This window comes from Haliaeetus albicilla, chromosome 4 (genome assembly GCF_947461875.1).
Source record: "Haliaeetus albicilla chromosome 4, bHalAlb1.1, whole genome shotgun sequence".
Lineage (NCBI taxonomy): Eukaryota > Metazoa > Chordata > Aves > Accipitriformes > Accipitridae > Haliaeetus > Haliaeetus albicilla.
Window position 1 is genome coordinate 50,097,606 of NC_091486.1, and position 20,551 is coordinate 50,118,156.

Genomic DNA, 20,551 nt, shown 5'->3' on the forward strand with positions numbered 1-20,551 from the left:
CATTGGTTGCGCTGAGGATGGGTGGTTCTCCTTGTGATTGAGGGGCAGTGATCCTGCTGATACTTCCTCAAGTCTTAAAGGAGGGGGGGGGGGGGGAGAAGTAGCCAGCATGGTTCTGCTTGCTTGTCAGTCACATGCAAATAGCACTTAATGCATCTGAAACGCGGCAATATTGTCTTATGCATGGAGAAGGTTCTCATGTGACAGCTGTGTAAGCAATACCCACGTTGGGCTAACAAAATGCTTGAATTTAGACTGATCGGAATAAAATAGAGGACTTGGGCTCTACAGTTTTGTGTAATGAAAGTAGAGTTGCAACTGGCTTGTGGGGCAGCCATCGGTGACTTGGCACTGCTAAATATAAATGGCTTTCAGAGGACTTGGATGTGTTGAATGGGAGCAAACTTGATTCTGCGGCGTGTTCTCGTTCCCAGTAGCGTCTGAACTTGTGCAAAACTGGGTGCTGTTCCGCTGCGGCCCTCTGCCTAGCCCATTGGCGTGCGGAACTGATCTCGGCACCATGGGGTCTATCGCTGAGGGGAAATACGTCAATCGGGGTAACTTGTTCGCGAGTTGCTGGAGTGTATTGAGTTTGAAGGTGACAGGATGGTTTGTGCTGCTCGTAGTGACATCTGTGGAACTTCGTAGCAGAAGGTTTACTTCTAGCCTTGCACACGTAGTCGTTTACCCGTGCAGTGTGCATTACTGGGGCTACCTTCCTTCTCTTGTCAGAAGCTGAGGAATGAATGATGAATAAGACTGCATAATTTTGCCCATGTCAGTGCCGTGTCTGTATCTGTATGCTATCTGAAGTGTCATTCCCTTTTCCATTTCCTTCTACACCTCTACAGCATGAAAAGCAAGAACACCTATTTAGTGTGGGTCACTGGTCATTTTTGCCATTGGCTGAAGCAAAGTCACGCTAATGTTTATAGAGCGCAATTCCCTTGAATTTCAGCCTGACTGAATCACCTCATGGTTGGTGTCTCTGTAGGCCTAGGCTTTAGAAACATCCTTATTCCTAATGAAGTAGCTACTTGCGTATGTACAGGAATATGACACTGCTCTTCAGGAATACAGGGATGTGTCACCTTGTGTCCCTAACGTTTGTTTTAAATGTTGACTTGTAAGCAGAAGAGAATGGATTAAGGGATGGGGAGGGTACAAAGCAGTCTGCTTTGTGCTGATTTTCAGTGATAATTAAAAAGATTTGAAAAAAATGCCACTTCTAAAGTTAAAATGAAAACTTGATCATGCTTATTTTTGAAAACTATAAGGTTAACTTAGAATAGCACAGGTGGAAAAAAAATGAAAACACTTCTAGGTTGTAACAAAACAAAATCCAATTGTCAAACAAAAGTATTACATTAGGCAAAACAAATACTGCTGGGATAATAGGCCAAATAAGGCATTCTTCGCTTAATCACTTGCACGTGAGAACTTGTGGATATGATGTTGGTTGTACTGGCTCCCAGAACTCCCCTTTGAAGGATACCTCTGGTGTCCATGCTATGCTTGTGTAGGATGAGATGGTTCCTGCTCCTAGCAAATGTATACATATTTTTATTCCCTGTGGCGGTACTCCTCTCACAGCAAACCTTCAGTGATTTTTGAGGTCTCAATTTTTCCTTTCCACATGCTTTGGCACAAATGTCTTTCACATGTATTGTCAGTTGTGGGGTTGGTCAGCCAGTTTATAACGAAAGCGGTTCCTCAGGTTTGTGCATAGGTGTACAAGACTGTTACGCTTTGGTTTAAAAAAAGCAACAACACAAATAGAAAACCAACCTCCCTGTTCCCCCCCCCCCCCCCAACCCCCCAACCATCCAACAAACAAAACAAAAAAACCCCCAAAACCCAACCAAACAAAAAACCCACCTTGCCTCCCCAAAAACCCTTGGTAGGAGAAGTAAGGCCGTCTGGTGTAAGTTATCTGTGGTACTGGCGAGATATTTAGTGCACTGAAAAGACCCTTTCTCCTTGATTGGACTGTGGAGTGTGCTTATGCATTTACTACTAATGGTGAAGTTTTAAGCTGGCTGGATGCCCAGAGGATTCTCTCCAGTTCAGAGACTGTTGATAGGTGGTCTGGTGAGTTAGTTTCACTCCAAACAACTGTTTGAAGTTACAAGTCTGTTAGGGGAAGCGCTTGTATTTTGTCCTTCAGATGAAGAAATAGTGGCCAAGTACTTGATAGTCTTGCTTCCCTTTGTTCGGGTTTCATTTTAGCTTTTTTCAAGACTTAAATCGGTAAGATTACCTCTTACAGCTTCCTTCCAGTTCTTTAGGCTCTAATTTGTTTTAATTAGAGCTTTGTATTTCCAGGTGTATGGCAGAACTAGGTATATCTTCAAGGTTGTTTTATGCTTTGCATTCTTTATGCTTATCACCTTTAACATGTGCTGTTGCTTCTCCATGTATCTGCTGTTCAAGGAAGCTGGAGATTTGTGTTGTCAAGAAGCTAAGAGACTTGAGTGGTAGATCATTATATCTAACCTTGATGAAGCTTTTTTGAAAAAAATAACCGCTAGGTTGTTGCCTGGTTCCACTGTCCCACATATAAACTGTGACTGTGCTGAAGAAATTATGCTGATGTACTATATAGTCTGTTTTTTAATAGTGAATATTTGCTCTGGGTAGTGCAAAGCTACTGCCTGGCCAATTCAGAATACAGGATAAACACTTAAAGCAACATAATTCCATGCTGAGTTCATTTACATATTTACTTATCAGTGTAAATGTTGCTTGTAAATAAGTAGCATTCTGGTTCTATTAAAATCTTGTGTAGACCAAATAAATAAAAGGTTTCCACTAATTAATATTTTCTTTTAGTTTGTGATCAAAATACTGGCATCTTCCAATATTTGTTCACCTTCAAATAAGGAAGACAAGTATTAGAGAGGTGATCAATGAAACCTACAAGCAAAATATTACCCACACAGGTAGTTCCTATGTGGAGAGAATGCTTGTTTCCTTTGCAATAACTTGTGCCTCAGAACGGCTGTATTATGATCACTTCCATCCTGGCTTTTCAGTAGGGGACAATACTTCTGAGGACTGTATAGTCTTTTTTCTCATATAGAAACCTGATGAAAAATAACGTTATCTTGAAAAAGCTTTCCCTGTCTGACTCAAACCTTTGCAACTACTTCCTTCTCCAAACAGTAGCATGGGTGCAGAACAGTGAGTCCGCCGCTTCCTTCAAGTTCTGACTCTGCAGTCAGTCAGCAGGTTTGAGCTTGTACTGAAGATACAAATGTTAGCACATGTTTATTCATTCCTGCTTTAGATTGAGCAATCACTGAAAACGTTCCTGTATAAGTTCATTTGCCTGAAAACAGGTTTGATTTTTTTCACTCAGAACTCAGAATTGCTTGTGCTTTTTTTATTATAATGCACTGTTACAACAGGTTTTAAACAAAACTTAAACTTACTAGAGGCTGACCGTTAGCAAGAATATTTTTCTGAGCATTAAGTTACTACTTCTAAAAAAGGGATTTAAAAATCTTGGTTAAAACAAAGTTTAAGGCACAAGTGCAAGCTGGACATGTGAAATGGGGTAACTTGAAGTAAAATTTTGAATGTAGAAAATAATTGTTGGAAAAAGCTAGCAAGCCACTGTTTAATCTGTAAAGTGATACAAGTCCCCATATAATGAAAACAAAACAATGTAACTCGTTGTCTTTAAGCAAGAATTGCTGTTTGGTTGGGGGGCGGGGGGAGGAGCCAATTCTATTCTTCTTAGGCACCTAACTCACAGGTTTGTGGTGGTTGTGGGCTTTTTTAGGTTAAAGGTTGAATGGCCTGAACCCGATTGTCCCTTTTGTATTTTGAACTGTGTAATGTAGGAACATAACATGCATAAGAATGGTTGTCTTGGGTCAAACTGAGGATTCATTTGGCTCAGTATCTTGTCTGCTAACAGTGACCATAAGCAGATGTTTGGAGAAAGTGGGAATAGAGTCATAATGTATGACAGAGGCTTATTGTGTTTGTGGGCAGTCTATTTTGCATCACTGTGCTGAAATCTTGACTACTTTAATGCTGCAGAGGAGCAAATGTATGTTAAGCTGTTTTTTTATAGTTAAGTCTTTGCAGACAGAGCCTGCGTAGCATCGGATGAGGGAGGAACACGGCAAGGGAAGTTCTGAATTTTGTTTTATAGATGCACAGAAAAAATGAAACAGTGTCCTACCAAATGGATCTCTTGAATGTAATGCCAGTCCCTTTGAGGCCCTGATAAACTAATTTTTTAACCAGCTGAAGTTGGAGTGGAGCAATTTTGTTCTCTCCCATTTTGTCCCTCTAGAGATGGAACAAAATGATCCTTGCCAGATGTTTTTAGAACTGCCTCTGAAGAGCTGCTTTTTTTTTTTTTTTTAAGTCTTGGGTATTGGACCATTTGCATGAAAGGATTTTTTTAAAAACCTTTTCTTGAGACTTTCTCATTACTAGCTACTTCAGTTTTATATTAATTTTGCAGAAATCACAAGTATCTAGGAATTGCCTTACTGTATCAAGCTTTCAATTTATGTAACTGATTATCTTGCCAATAATAGTGACTGTTTGGCTACATCAATGTGCAAGTGTATGATTGCAATTTATAATCTATTCTGCCTATAATGCATATATCTCATCTGGTTTTGGTTTTATTTAGTAAGCCATTCATTTTCTTACCAGGCTCCATAAATAAACCCAAATCTCAGAAGATTCATTGTTTAGTGCTATAGCTTGTTATTGCTTATTAAAAACAAAAAACCAAACCCCAGCATATCCTAGCTTTAAGCTGTGTCTTTCCTCTCTTATTCTTTTGTCATATAACAATAATGACCTCTTCCAACTGTTTTTGCACACTTGCTTAGCTAACAATCTGTCCTTACCCTGTGATGGCTGAATGCATAGTAATCACTGTTCTGGTACCCCTTCTGGTCTCAACTTCAGAGAGCTCTGTCCCCTCCTACAGGCGGTATTCCGGGATGGTGAGAGTTACCTAGACTGATTGTGCTTCTAGTTTAATTGTTGAAACTTCTTTTGCACCGTGAAGTTTGCATTAGTGATATGCATATGTTGCAGTAGGCAGTGGTTTTTAGCAGGTTGGTTTTGAAAACCCTTTTTGGAGAGCTCTGAAGAGAATCGGAAAGAGCGTTTGAGAGGTAGTCTGTGGCTGAGTGATTTGGCTGGTTTAAAAACCTTTTTCTGTTGAAGCATCCCTCTAGTTCAGTTACGGATCACCTCAGTGCACAGAATCAGGAATGATTATGCCAAGAGTGGTTAAATGGGTAGCACAGAACGCTCTCCTATATGTGACGTTTGGGTTGTGGTGCTTTGGTTTTGTTTGGTTTTTTTTTAAAAAACTTAATGGTAGTGTTACCTTAATTTTCATGTTTTCTGAGCTGTTTCTGGTTAGTAGCAGGTGTTTCAGAAAGCCAGTGGAAGTGCAGTATGTGGTGGAGAGCACTGAGTGTGTGGTGACCACAGCAGAAAGAAATTAAACCATGTCTGTTGCTGGCTGAAATGAACTGATGAAGAAGGTAGTTGGTTCGATGTGGTACTGCAGTAGTACCACCTCCCTCACCCCTGTCTCAGGCATGTAAGTCAGTATCAAAAATGTGCAATTACTGCATAGCATGTTTCTTGCTGAACTTTGATAGTGAAAAGGAGAACATGAAAGAAGCAGCATCACAATTTCAAAGATTCCACCTCGTATCACACGATCCCTGGCCTTGAAGGTCCACCTTAAGTATACAGCCTGTGTAGTTTCTTTCAGAAGCCTGGCTTCCTAGCAAAGATCTTCACTAAATGTGCTGGGTAAAGAACTGACTTGGATTCCTGTCAAGGATAGGACAAAGATAGGACAGTGCGGAGAAGTGCTATGCAGAAATCTGCAAATGCCTTTTGCCATTGCCTCCAAACTCTGGAGTTTCTAGCCTTGAATCCTGCCAAACACTGCGAGTTTCTAGCCTTGAATCCTGTGTGGCTCTGGCAATACCCTAATAGCAGTTGGTGTTGCAAGTCCTGAACCCGAGTTACCCTCAAAGCTGATCTGGTGTACTTCATTGCAGCTCAGACTCTGTCTTGTGGCAGTTTTTGTTGCCGTGCTTCAGTCCTTAATTGCATTGCAATGCTGCGTTATTTTCACGGACAAAGGCTGGCAGTTGTGCCAGGTTTCGCGTAAATGGTATGAGTCTGGCGTACAGTATAGACAAGAAGGTAGAAGATAAGCAGAGGGTTAAACTTGTTTCTGGGTCGGAAATCGTGCAGGAACTGTTGTTGCCAGCCTTCCTTCCTCTCTTTCCTTCTTTCTAAAGCTGATAAATTAAAGCTCTGCACCGCTCTGTGCTGTCTCCTATTCCTTTCTCATCCTCACCTCTGAACTGTTTTCCCTCAGTGGTGCTGCTTTTGGCCTTGAACCTCCAACCTCCCCTGTTGCTTTAGAATTGAAAGGACAAAGCTTTATTGAACTGAACATCCTCTCTCTTCTCTCTGAACTGTTTGGAACAAGCCGCTCTCGGATTAGAGCGTGCTTGTTTTGCCCTGCTCTGCTACAGAAGCTTCTTGCCTTTTTGATATTCAGTCGCAGGCTTCCATCTCCTTTCTGACCAGCCCCTGTTTACTTTGCAGAATACAACGTTGTCATGGCAACAGGTTACTTTTCAAAGGGAACATCTTGTCATTATATTTAATCCACTGCAGCTGAAGAGGACTGAAATATTAAGTTGTTGTTGCTATGGATACTGCTTTGTTACATCAGTTTCTTTTGTGTCAGATTTCATATACAGTGTTGGGTCCCCTTTTTTTCTTTCCCATAGAATAAACACAGAGTGCCATTCCATTATTATTGTAATTGCTCTCCACCAATATAATTTAGCTTAAAAACCTACAGTGCATTTTAGTTTCCGTAGCAAGAATTTTCTTTCCATTTGCAAACCTATTCCTGGGGACGGGGAAACAGTAAAAATTATTTAACAGATTGTGTGCCCTTGCAGAGCGATCAGCTTTGTGCCCTTTAAAAAAAAAAAAAAGTGTGATGTGGTGCAGTCTGAAAGAGCTTCCTGCACAGCGGCTTAATTCGGTCCAGTCCTTACCTTTAGGGTATGTATATAATCAGGAAATGGTAAATGAGTGCTGAAAAGGCACACAGAAATATTTCTCTCGACACTTCATTTTCACGTGAGGAATCGTGGTTGGATGGCCCCATTGAGTTCCCCCAGCTAACTCCACATGAATAGGTAGGAGCAGAAGTCCCATCCAAAACTTTGGGTTTATCTTTGCAAACTTAGAGGATGCCCCAGCATCCTATTATAACGAGTCTTGATTCTTAAATGCTTTATTTATCCTATTCAGTGTGATGCAACTGAAGAAATGGGGAGTTGGGGGATATTTGGAGTGCTGTTTTTTCCTATCTAAACAGGAAATAGCTCGATTTTCTGTTTAAGTACAAAACCTACTTGTGCGGCCTTTGGCTGGCGTGAAGTGTTGTAGCTGGCAGAAACCGCACAGACATGTTTTAAGTTTGACTTGCACTGACTAGTAGAGATGTGCATGGCTTTAAAATGAATTCTGGGAATAAAGAAAGAGCATAAGCATTTTCTGTTGTCAGTTTCCCCTTCATTCCTCACAGGGAAAAATTCTGACACCTTATAGCTGAAAAAATGTATCCTAGTGTTTAATTTATAACTTTGTTGTAAATATAAAATTTATTTTCTAGTTCAGTCATTTCTTTGCATAACCCAAAAACAAGAGAACAATGTCAGATCATGTCTTGCAAAAATACTCATTGGAGAAGAACGTTTTGATATGTTCTCGTTCTTTTCAGGGGGCTTTTGGCACATATTTTAGAGTGGATCTGCTTACAAGGAAGGCAGCATTGCGTAGACGTTGTGACATAAGATTGAGTATTACAAGACTTGTGTTTATGGCTGACTGACAGGTTCTCCTGTCGTGTTGTCTTGGCTAAGGTCTGTTCAGATCCACTGCTGTAGTTTACCCTCTTGTGCACCAGTGAATAACATTTCAGAACGGTCAGTAAGTTGAAGCTTAACTTAATACACATACGCAACATACTTTGAAATTTTGAGGTGAAAATGTTCATAAAGATATGCAAATGATATGTCAAAAAAAACCCCCAAAAACAAACAACCAAAACCCAACCAACCAAAAAACCAACCCTCCAGTAACCTTTTTGACTTCAAATGGTATTTAGTGGTTTGGGCTATCCATTGTTAGTTTTGCTCAGGGGTAGCAGTTTACAGTCGTGATCCTAATTTTTGAAGTTTAAAGGAAACTGTTTCTCAGTCATTGCTTACGATCCCTGTGAACACAGCAGGGTAAATAAGAAATCCTGCAGGGTGGCAGCTTACTTGTAAAATGATGTCATTATTCCTGTAACAGCAAATTGCAAGATTGATTCAAATTTGCTGTTTCCAGATGAAAGATGGTGATGTGTTAGGTTTGTGTGTGTGCATTTCCTTGCTAGTGTGTTGAGGCTCACTTAAACGTCTTGCAGTTATTTAAGTGTTAAATTCCAAAGTTTGTCTTATAACAGCTCTGAATTTTGTTGTCCTTTTAATGTAAAATGCAGAATATAAATAAAAGATGTCTGTTTAAATAAGAACAATTTATAGGAAAAGAAGAATGTTGATCTGAAGGATATTGAATTTCCTTGGATTTGGTTGTGTTCTTTAACACTTTTACAGGAGTCTTGGAGAGTCATTTCAGTTTTCAGACCGTAGCTGCATTCAGTATCCCCAATACCAATGTTCAGGCACAAGTGCCTTTAAAGACTGTAGTGATCTGGGTCTTGACGAGGGTTGGGTATGAGATTATAGCAGAGAGGTCCCATGGATTCAAATGCAGCCCTTGAGAAATTAGTGTTTCCAGTAAATAGTTTTGTTTGTGTGCCGCCTTGTTGCTTGTATTATAATAAAGGAAAAGGGTCAAAGGGCACTCTGCAGCGATAAAGTTTTATTTACTCTGTTAGTCTGTTCAAAATTTAGGAAGAAAAATAAATTCTGTCGTGTCAGGTGTGTTATTCTGGTTTATATTGGCATACCTTGAACTTTTAATCTTGCCAGAGTAATTCTACTGCAACATGAAAAAATAGTTTTTCTTCTACCATATATTGTGATGTTTTGGTAACTCCAGCGAATGGTGGGAGAAGCGCAGAGCCCTTCAGAGTATAATTGTCACTACATGGAGGACAGTTCATTTGGAACTTAAAGGTTTTTATGTACGTAACTTTTCAAAATAGTGCAAAAAATGAGGGCCAAGTGTGTTATGTAGAAGGGAAGCCCTTTTTGGATGAATTTAATTCAGTTCACTTCTACAAATGTTACAAGGCATGTTTTTATTGCCTTTTAGGTTTTCCATGCTTCTGTGTCATGCTCTCTGATGTGATTTGAGCAAATGAATTCACAGCAGCAATAATAATTTTAACTTCTTAAAACAAGAGCTAGATAATTTTGAATGTGAGATCCAAAGTAACTTGAATGGTTTTCCATGAGCTCTGCCTGGAAGAAGAGGAATTAGTTTTGCCAATTCTGGTAATGCAAGGCTCTGTTCTTCAAAGATTAATGTCCCAAATATTTTTAAGATATGTTCTCTTTCAAAATGAAAACGACCACAAAGACGTTCGTGAGGAATGTGGTATTTCCTGTGTATTAATCCGTAGCATAGTCCTTAGCATGTTTTCTGCATTATTTTAGGTTTGGTGTTGAAATAAGCAGTTGAAGGAACACAGTACTAGTAAAAGTCAGATGCTTGTTGGAAGGTGATTTTTTGCCTAGCAGGCTTTTGAGTTGACTGGCTAAAGCATCGAGCAGGTCAGAGCTGTAGAGAACTGTAGAGGCTTTTAAAGGATTTTGATCAGAAGTCAGTGCTACTTCTGTATTGCGTGAAACATAAACATCAAAAAGTAGTAAGGTGTGTGTCCCGTTATCAGCTGCCCAATGCTTTCTTGCTGCTGTGAGGACAGATCGCACTGATCCTCTTTCTTGACTTCAACTGCTTGACTAAAAGTTCCAGACTTGCCCTGTTGGTTTTTGCCATTTGCAGTGTGGCCTGTGATGCACCCGAGTACATCCTTTTTTATTTTCTTAATAATGTACTATTTTTGCTTCTTTTCCATTTGCGTTGGAAATGCAATGACAAAAAATACAGAATATGATCCTGAACTTCATTAATTGTAATTCTTTCTTGTTACTGTTTTTTTTTTTCTTTATATAATTAGGAGGCTAAACAGCACCCAAGGTGAAATCAGAGTTGGGCCCAGCCATCAGGTAAGGGATTTTGTTTGTATTCTAATATCCAGAGGGCATGCTTTTGCCACTTGATCTGTTCTGAGGACGCTTACTTAAAATTGTATACATTCCAATACAATGTTTTTTTTAGATTCATCATGAGTTCTTTAGAATTCCTTAGCTCAGTTAATGAGATTTTTCTATGTCAAATGTTGGTACATTAATGATTTTTACTAGCAGAAGTACTGTTGGGTTAATTCTAGAATAAGATTGAAGGAATATGAATAACCACTGGAAATGAAGGAAGAATCTCAGCTATTATTGGGCACATTGCGGAGTTAAAAATGAACGCATTCTCAGCTGGCTTTCACCAAGCGATGTTTTTAATAGACTATAAAAAAAATGATTTGGTGGTGTTTTCCAGTTATATTGAAAGTAGATCTTTTAATTTTAATTTGCATAGTAACATTGTCAAGTTGATAGTATGTTGCCTATAACAGTCCTTTTCATTAATTTAAACAAAATGGAATTCTATTAGAAGTGATTAAAAAAAGACAGCAGTTTTCCAAGAACAGCACTACAAAATTAGAAGGATGGGGGAACTTTAAATCTGAGAAAGGTTTCTTTCCTGTACAGCAAGTGTGTTGAGATATAGGTATTTATGTATGTATTCATCTTTAAACACAGGATACAGTGCTTTTAAGCATGTCTGTTAATGTAGTTGTCATTAATGCAGAATTCACTGTAAACCTGCTTTCCCTTTTATGTTTGTCTCTGAGCGTGCTCTGTCTGGTGTCATGTCTGTGGCTTTGCATTTCCTCATTGACTTGTGTTTATGCTTGAAGTCTGCACACATTCTCTTCTTATTTTTGTATCTTAAATCAGTTTGGCCAACTGTGGAACTTCAGCATAAAAGTCAGGGGGGGACGTTGTGTATTTAGTAATGCAACAGTTGTCTTAAAAATGAAATTAGTGTTTATAGTTGGAGCAGTTTTGGCAGCTGTTAGGGATAGACCTCTTTCTAAATACCCTCCTGTGTTGCCATGTGTCAACATCACCAACACACTCTCCCCCTGCCATTCAAGAGGTTAGCTGGTCCTCGCCTTTTTTACCTCCATAATTTTCATACAAAGCAGTTTAAATTTTTATCTAGGAGGCACGGTAATTCTGGACAATTATTGAAGTATCCTCTTTGTCCATAGTCTACACAAGTCGTGTTATAGTATTTAACTTGTATTTTCCAGGAAGTTTTTATGCAGGCTTTCTTCTCACTTTCTGATGCTGTGGAGAGGATAAGTTTCCATTTTAAAGATAGGGAGACCTCAGTTGTATTGTTTGTTTGACTGTGAGAAGCAATAAGAACTGTAAGTTCTTAAGACCAGTGCCTTAAGTCATTTGGATTGTTAAAAGAGAAATTGAGAAAGCATGCTGAATGCGTTTTAAACACTGGGAAGCAGAATAAGGTTAAGACTCCAGATGTTAGTTTGTTCCTGGTATGTTAGCTCTAATTTGAGGGAAATCCTTCGTAAGCATTGAAAATAATTTGTTCTTAAAGAGCATTAACATAAACTGACTCTGGTTTACAAGGCAAGATGTATCATGAGGAACTGAGTGCTCTCCTTTACCTGTGGGATTGACTTTGTAGTGTCCAAGCGCTGGATTTCTTGCATCCAAGTGATGAATATTTATTCAGACTCTTAAAAATCTTGTTTAATAACTAGCGAAAGTAAACATTTATGGAACCTATGTAACATTCTTAAGGATGTTTTGCATTTAGAGGAAAGAAGTCCTTGGCAATTAAACCTGTAGTATTCTTTTCACTAGTCATAAGAGTGCTGTAAATGATACCTTCAAAACAACTTTCATCTCAAATTGTCATTTAATATTTTGGCAGGTATTAGTCACCTGTGCTATAAGGTATAATTACCAGATACATTTATGGATGGAAAAACAAGTAGGAAGATGGTCCGCTGATTTAGTATACTGTTAATCTTTGCTTGCTTAATGTTTTAAACCTCCATTGTTATTTCACTCATTTGCTGAGCATCTATGTTTCTGACAAATGTCATCGCTAGGAGGATATACTCGCATCCTGTTAATCAGTATAAGGTATAATCTTAAGATATATGAATGGTTGATTGTACGCCGCAGTAGGAAGTCAGATCGAAGATGATATTTGCCACTTTCCATTCTGTAGTCTGATTCATTCTGCGGAAAGTACAAAAATAGTCTCCCCTACACATTGAGATTTGTTAACGCGGGGTATGGATACACTTTCCTCCACCCACCTTATTGAGAATAAGGTATATGTAGCAGAATCCAGAAACAACCCTGGGATCCCAGTAGTGGTTTCTGACGAGTATCCGTTGCCTTCATTTTCCTTAAATGGTGCGTGTTACAGATGCTAGAGGACTGTTGGGGTTGTTTTGATACTTAGTGCACAGATACCTCAAACTACTGCTTGTATCATAATAAGAAGTAGGGACAAAAGTGAAGATAAATGTTTTGTAGAATTGCAGTTCTCAAAATTCACATGCATAGGATGAAGAGAGTGGGTCTCTACTAAATGCTCTGTGAAAACTCTTGGCTAACGAATTAATGACCAGAGGTGTTCAAGAGGAAATTCCTCTTAGGAGTAACTCCAGTAATTAAGCATGTTCCTAGGGTACATCAGGATGAACATTAATTTGTGAAAGCACCCGGGTTGCTAGAATGCATAGCTCTCATAGAAATCTCATCTTGGTATAATGCTTGCTTATCCTTTTCCAGAAGAGAAGTTCAGTGACATACCAATTTTCCCAGGCAAGAAGTAAAATAAAGTACAGATTAAAGAGCAGAACATGAAAGACATCTGAACCTGTGACTCGTAATTACTGGTTATGTATAAATGTTGCCTCTCAAATATGTTTAGTGTTGTAAGTATAGGAGGTAATTATAGGGCTTAAAAGCTGTTTTTGAAGAGACTCTCGGCTATCTCATCCCATAGCAGTAGATGACTAAAGATGCTAATTGGGTCTCTGGATACAGTGTAATACTTATTTAGTGGCAGAGTTCATTTCACTGAGCTATCTCACTTTCAGGAAATTTCTTTGTTTCTCTTCAGAGTTTGAATGATTTACTGAGGACTTAATTTTAAACTTAGTGTCAAAGGTGTAGGGTTTTTTACTGATTTAAAATGGTACACATATGGTAGCCACATCCTTGCCTTCTTTCATATTAGTATGTTATAGAAGTATGTTTTAGCCTGGCAAGCAGGAGTTGTAACAGCATCCTTTTGACAAATGAAAACTAACTGTCTCTTTGAGGGTAAATTGTCCAACAATGTTTGACTCCTATACAACAGAGAACTTACATATGCAGTACAAAATGGTTTACCTTCAAGCTGTAATATTTGTGCAGCCATGCTTGCACTTGGTCTAGGTACAGAAGGGCTTCACTGATGGCGGACTGAGAGGTGGTGTTAACGCTGCGTAATTGTCAGAAAATGAACTGCCCTTCAAAAAGAAGGAATGCTGGATAGAGTGAATAGATGGGGGCTTGATGAACCGTTTGCCTCAAACTTCTGGAACTCGGATCTAAGAGCTTCACCACCTGTTGTTTGAGTATCTTCCATCTATGAGATCATAATATTCCAGAGAATTTACAACCTTTGTTATTAATAAACACTTGTGCATCCTCCTAACATTGTTAACAACTGTAATGTCTGTATGAACTCTTCATTTTTTTTTTTTTTTTTTTTCCACAGGCTAAGCTTCCTGATCTGCAGCCATTTCCTTCCCCAGATGGTGACACAGTGACACAGCATGAAGAACTTGTGTGGATGCCAGGAGTCAATGATTGTGACTTGCTTATGTACCTTAGGGCAGCAAGGTAATTTCAGCCAAGATGCTACCAATGTCTTTAGAATGCTGTAGTGGAAATGTGGAGTGCCATGTATGCGCAGTTGGCTACGGTCACTCCTTTTTATTCTGTTTTGGTGTAGCATGCGTGTCAACCGGATAACCTGAAATGTTTAGTTCTTGACAAGAATGCTCTGATTTGATGTTGGGCTAACACAGAGTCTTTCCATTGGCTGAGGCTTTTGGATTTAAAATGCACAGCCAGCAGCCTGTGCTAGCACGATAGAAAGAGCGTTGGATGTGTACCATGTGACAAGGGAAGTAACTGCTCTGAGTGGAATAGCCATGATAGCACAGGATTTCTTCAGAGACTAAATGTTTTTTGAATGAGCTCCAGTTTGCATTTCAGTTTCATACAGATCTCTGGTATGCCTGGTAGATGAATCAGATGCACTGGTGGGCCTCATAATAATTCAGAGTGTGAGTAAATCACTTGTAGTTTGCAAGAATTCAGAGATGTGGGGAATCTGCAGTTTAGGTTAGTTTTCTAACCTGATGAAACTAAGATGACAACAGGTTTGCTGTCTCTGGTGAGACTCTGTCCTCATATATGGAGGTGATATCTTCCATAATCCTGATCGGGCTTTGGTACTACTGCAGTGCAGATTTTTTAAATTGATGAAATCCAATTAGATTGGATTTAAATTTTGAATTAATTATTCTATATGCTGAGGTGACTCAGGTTTGCATAACAAATAGCAGTGTTTGTGGTGCCTTATTTTACTTGTTTCCACAGTATCGCAAGGCCCTGAAATTTGTAATTTAAGGTGTAAATATACTATTTGTGTATTGCATGATGTGTGCATCAAACAGTAGCTGAAGAACTTAAACTTTTTTCCCCTCAAACTATAAAGGAGCATGGCAGCTTTTGCAGGCATGTGTGATGGAGGATCCACAGAAGATGGTTGTGTTGCAGCTTCCCGTGATGACACTACACTTAATGCACTCAATACAGTAAGTATATAGAACTACTGTAGGGAAGAACAGTCTTTCCATTTATTTCTGGACTACTTAAAGCATATAGTGCATAAAATATTTAGCAGGTAAAATAGAATTTGGGATCACAATATAAGTATGATAGTAGCCTAGGATATCAAAACTTCCTTTCAAACACCAGCTAGTTTTCAAAAATGTAACCTACAAAACTTCACTGAAACTTTTGGGTGCTGCCTTTAAGATGACAGCTAGTGAATGTTCTGTATGGGAAGCTGCCTAGGTCAAATACACCAGCTGGAATTGTTACTTATTCAGCTGCCACCTGACCTGGCTATTGGTCCTTTTATTCAGTCCAGCTAGCTTCTAGCTGTAGGAAAACAACAGTTATTTCCTAGAAGGAAAATTCATTCATAACACCATGAGATGTACAGTGTCACGTATGTGGTAATGACTGCCTGGAATTTGTCCCACTCACGATCCAGTCTTTGTTATCATTTATATTTGGATGCATGTATGTCCAATCGCCTCTTGCATAAACATAATGTGTGTAAATAAAGCATTACTGAGTAGTTACATAGATGTGAGTATTGAGATGCTAGCACAGTTTCAGTGCAGCCACAACTATTAACTGTTTCGGGGCCAGTGGGAGGCACTAACATCAGTATATCATGATACATGAAATCTTTTTTTTAAGATCAAGCTGAAAAAACTTGTCTGTCGTACCATATGTTTTGTTAACTTAGTGAAATCTATAGTTGTTTGTTTCCCCAGTGCCCTATCTGTGGCTTTTGGAGAACTGTGGTGGTAATGACTCTAAGATGACCCTTGTGTGTCTTCATTGTTTCCTTCCTGAAATATAATAAAAGCAATTATGTGTAACTGGTCATGTGTTATTCTGAAGAAACACATAGACAGATCTGCTGACTCTACCGATAAACAATTTTCATTCTTCCTCTTTTTTTATGTCGCCTTTTATCCATAAAATGTATCTTGGATATCTGAACAGTTGAGTTCTGTCCTGTCATTTTCATGGTTATTGGCTACGTTCTCATCACAAGCGCTTGTGAAAGCTGTGGAAAGGATAGGATGTACTCTTTGCTGAATGAGTTTCTAGCTAAATCTGTAAGATGTTTTAGGGGCAATCACAACAGAAATGTACAGACCCCATGGACAGCTGGTAGGACTGGAAGCTGGGAGCAACCTCAGTTCAGCATGGTTTTTGTGAAACTGCCAAGGGAGGATGCAGTGTGTAGCTTCAGATTTCATTTTTAAAGATCTCTTTTCCTAAAAGTAGTTTTAAGCATATTCTGCCTCAGTGTCCAGCACTGTGTAACTATCTACAGTGACTCATACGTTCTTTGTTCACAATGCTTGAGGCTCAAGTAATTTGTTTTCATTGAGTAGAAATAAAACTAGCGATACCAACAAAAAACAACTTAGTATGTTGTACTCCTGCAAGTTGGCTAATGTTAAGTATCACCTAATGACAACAATATTATGTCTGCCTCTGCTTGCTGTATTTTAATTATTTACAGTTGCATGATTTTTAACCATTTATTTATAAAATTCCTAAAAGCTTGTAGATGGTTGTGATACACATCAGAAACTGAGTGATAATCACTGCAACAGAGAACAGATGATCTGTTTGTTTAGAGGACGTATCCTAAGTGTATCGTTGCTTGGTTGTTTTATTAGTGAGTGGAACTGACTATCAAATTAATCACATTAAATATGTTTAACTGATTCTTTACTGTCAGTAAAGCATCTCATTACATGAAGCTTTTAAATACTTCAGAATGTTTAAAAAGAAGCTCAATCTGTATAAATTGTGGAAATGGTTTGTAACTGGTCAAGTCCATGATAAGGTATGTGTGACCTGATGTCTACACTGAAGTTAAAATGCCTGTGTTCTTAACATGAAGAATGTTCCTTATGTAACATTAGCTTACCAAAACCACTTACATTGGTTTTTTTATTTCTGCTTCTATTTGATTATGTGTGTTTCATAGAGTGCATCAATTTTTGATCTGTTTCCTGCAACAGGCAGGAGTAAAATAGGATTAAGATCTAAAATGTGCCCCAGTAATACTTACTAAATAAACCGCAACAGAACTCTCGTTCTTATTCTGCAAAATTGTTTAAATATAGTCCATACACTCACATGTGTAACCAGCTGAAATCCAAGATCAAATTCTGTACTCAAATTAAATGCTTCCTTGTTCTCACTTTTGCATCTGCAAAGTCAAGTGTTATTTCTCAGCGCTTCACAGTGCGCTTCAGAACTGAGGTGAATATGTAAATCTTAGTCCTTTGGTTGCTTTCCTAAAGATAGCCGTTGTGTTCAAGATTTTTATACTGTTTGATAAGAATTGCAGTTAAGTCTGTATTGCACATCGACTTCAGTTTCTTACTTGTTTTACATTTTATTTCCTTCCTTTCTCTTGGGACGGGTGCCATCTGATTCTGGTGGCTTACCACTCCAGAGTTTTCTACATTGTTCTCTAAGATCCTTCTTGGAGCCTCAAATCTGTTAAGGCCAATAATTATCAAAGGGCTTTTGAAATTGGAATTTCTTTCCCCTTGTCATCTACAATAAGACTAATGCAGAAAATTCATTTACCTTCACTGCTTTGCTATCTACTTTAATTACCCCCTTTAATCACTTGGGACTCTAAGGAGCCTGTAGTTGCACTTGTAGTCTTCTTGCTTCTGAGACTTCGATTAGTCCCAAAATACTGTGTTTGTGTTCTTCGGATGCTTTTCTCTTTGTATTTCTAGTGCACATCTATTTTAGAAAATCGCTGCTGATTCATTTTCTGAATGGGGGAGGGTTTCACACTTCTGAAATAAAAGCACTATACAAACTCTGAATTTATCGTCTTAAGAATCTTGTTTGTCTGTGTGTGATATTTTTGACTGCTGTTGTTGTGACTTCCCCTTCCCCTTAATATGACATCGTAATGTATAGCAGTAAGACTCACCCTGTGGTGTTCTTGTAATCGTCTTGTTAACTTCAGCTTTGCTGAAGTTTCTCTTTTGTAGGTGTTGTGGTGCAGGTCCTCTGTTCTTCTCTAGGCTAGTTTTCAACGCTATATTGACACGGTATAGTGCCCATTAAATAGTCTGCCTGAACATGGGCTGTTGTATTTCCAAGAAAATACAATCTGCGAGGTTTGACCATAGTGACTCTTCAAAGGTCCTTAGGCTTCTGTGATGTTTGATTTATTCATGCTTCAAAAATCTACTCTGTGTACTAATACTGTTCATTGCAATTTTTAGAAACCAGTGAAAATACTTTCCTTGTTCACTTTGCGTTTTTCTAGAAAAGTGTTTTGTTATGAATAATAGTTCTGTCAGGTGGGATATCTTAAGAAACTTTGACTTACTTCCGAGATCCTACTTTTTTGACTAACTTAAAACAGTTTAGGTAGGTAATTTGTTGTCCTGACAAAATGGTGCCTTTACTATCTTTGTTTCCCATCTATTTAAATCATATCAGATTTATCTGATAAATTATTTTTGAGAATCTTACCCTGCATTAAGTTGTGTTTTTGTTTAGAAATTATCATACGCAACCGAGAAGATTAATGTAAAAAAAAAAAGATATGGTATGATTTCTTATTATGGAAATCCAATAAACTTCAGAGCAGCACTTCATATAAATCAGTCTTGACAAGCTCCTTTTGCTAGTGTTTTATTTATGTAATAACAGATGCTGTAGCCCCCAGAATGATTTATTGTTAATTATACCAGATAGAAATGAAGATCATGGAAAGCACAGTGCAACATATATATCAGCTCATTGAAATGATTATTCACTTAATGTTCCAGGTAAATTTAAACTCCTGTTCCTTTGTTTGGCTATTGGGATTTGGGCCACATTTGTCATTGTAACCCTTAGGAAGGAAATAAAGTTTTCATTTGGAGTTCGTTGCCCTCCTGATGAGTGCTGGCTGTCGTACTGAGAGGTATGGAGGAGGACATATTAGTTCCTGAAATTCTTTCACCGTGATATTTTTAGATGAGAGGGTCTTTTTCGTTACACCACCATAGAACAGTTAGCTGAATTTGGCTGACTTTCTAAAGCTAGCTGGTTTTTGTGCTTTGTTTAAATATTCATGAACAAAAGTCGTTTGCATTAGACATTAAAATATTAGTCATGTAAAACGAAAACATGAATATTCAGTACATTTTTATTTTTCCAGGTTCATAATTGAACCATAATCCGTGAAGCCATTTTTATTCGTGAAATGGTAAATGATAGAAACGTTTTAATTTTTTTATAGCTACCCAGTTCCTCCTGTCTTGTGATCTAGAGAACCACATTGCTTTGAGGCAAAACTCTTCCTTACGAGTGGAATGGAAATGCTAATTTGAGTTACTCCCAAACCTTGTTTTGGGTCACTGTGGACAACATTATTGCATTTTGAGAGCCAGCATGGTTGATGTGAAAGTTTGATAATTAATACTCGGTAGTAATGCGCTTTGCCTTTTTAGCACTTTTGGGCTTTGAGTGTGGATATGCATCACTTTTTAATAATTAGAATACCATCAAAAAGCCCCTCAAAACACTATATTTACAAGATACCTGTGGAGAGCCTTAGGAAGAAGATAATGCAGGAGAGCCAGGACTGTCCTGGTTTCAGCTGGGAAAGAGTTAATTTTCTTCCTTGTAGCTGGTATAGAGCTATGTTTTGGATTTAGTATGAGAAGAATGTTGATAACACACTGATGTTTTCAGTTGTTGCTAAGTAGTGCTTAGACTAAGTCAAGGATTTTTCAGCTTTTCATGCCCAGCCAGCAAGGAGGCTGGAGGGGCACAAGAAGCTGGGAGGGGACACATCCAGGGCAGCTGACCCAAACTGGCCAAAGGGATATTCCATACCATGGGACATCATGCCCAGTATATAAACTGGGGGGATTTGGCCTTGGGGGGATTGCAGCTTGGGAACGAACCGGGCATTGGTTGGTGAGTGGTGAGCAATTGCATTGTGCATCGCTTGTTTTGTATATTCCGATTCTTTTATCATTATTATTGTCACTTCATTATTATTATAATATTCTTCCTTTCTGTTCTATTAAACTGTTCTTTTCTCAACCCACAAGTTTTACTTTTTTCCCCCCTATTCTCACCCCCATCCCACTGGGAGCAGGGGAAGTGACTGAGTGGCTGCGTGGTGCTTAGTTGCTGGCTGGGGTTAAACCACGACAAGGACTTAATCAGCCAGTTGTGGGTAGGGGTTTTTTGGTTTGGTGGGGTTGTTTTGTTGCGTTTGGTTTGGTTTTTTGTTTGGTGGTTGGTTTTTTGGTTGTTTTGTTTTGTTTTGGTTTTTTTTTTTTTTTGTCCCAAGCTAATTGAGATTTGGAAATGAATCGAAAAACCTTAGAATTCATTCCCTTTACATGTCAGGCTAGTTTGAATAACTACCTTATTTTGTTTAGCATTCTTTATTTGCAAGTGCAAGCATCTGACACACT

At 38.6% G+C, this 20,551-nt stretch overlaps 1 protein-coding gene across 8 annotated transcripts in view; it reads left to right on the top strand.

The window, feature by feature from the left end:
* Window positions 1-20,551, top strand: part of RERE (arginine-glutamic acid dipeptide repeats) — a 257,381-nt gene that overhangs the window by 144,629 nt on the left and 92,201 nt on the right. For all 8 annotated transcript variants that reach the window (XM_069782594.1, XM_069782595.1, XM_069782588.1 and 5 more), the window contains 3 exons: window positions 10,229-10,277; window positions 13,984-14,108; window positions 14,992-15,091. In XM_069782594.1, coding sequence (XP_069638695.1) covers window positions 10,229-10,277; window positions 13,984-14,108; window positions 14,992-15,091 — 274 coding nt within the window. The remainder of the gene's footprint in view (window positions 1-10,228; window positions 10,278-13,983; window positions 14,109-14,991; window positions 15,092-20,551) is intronic.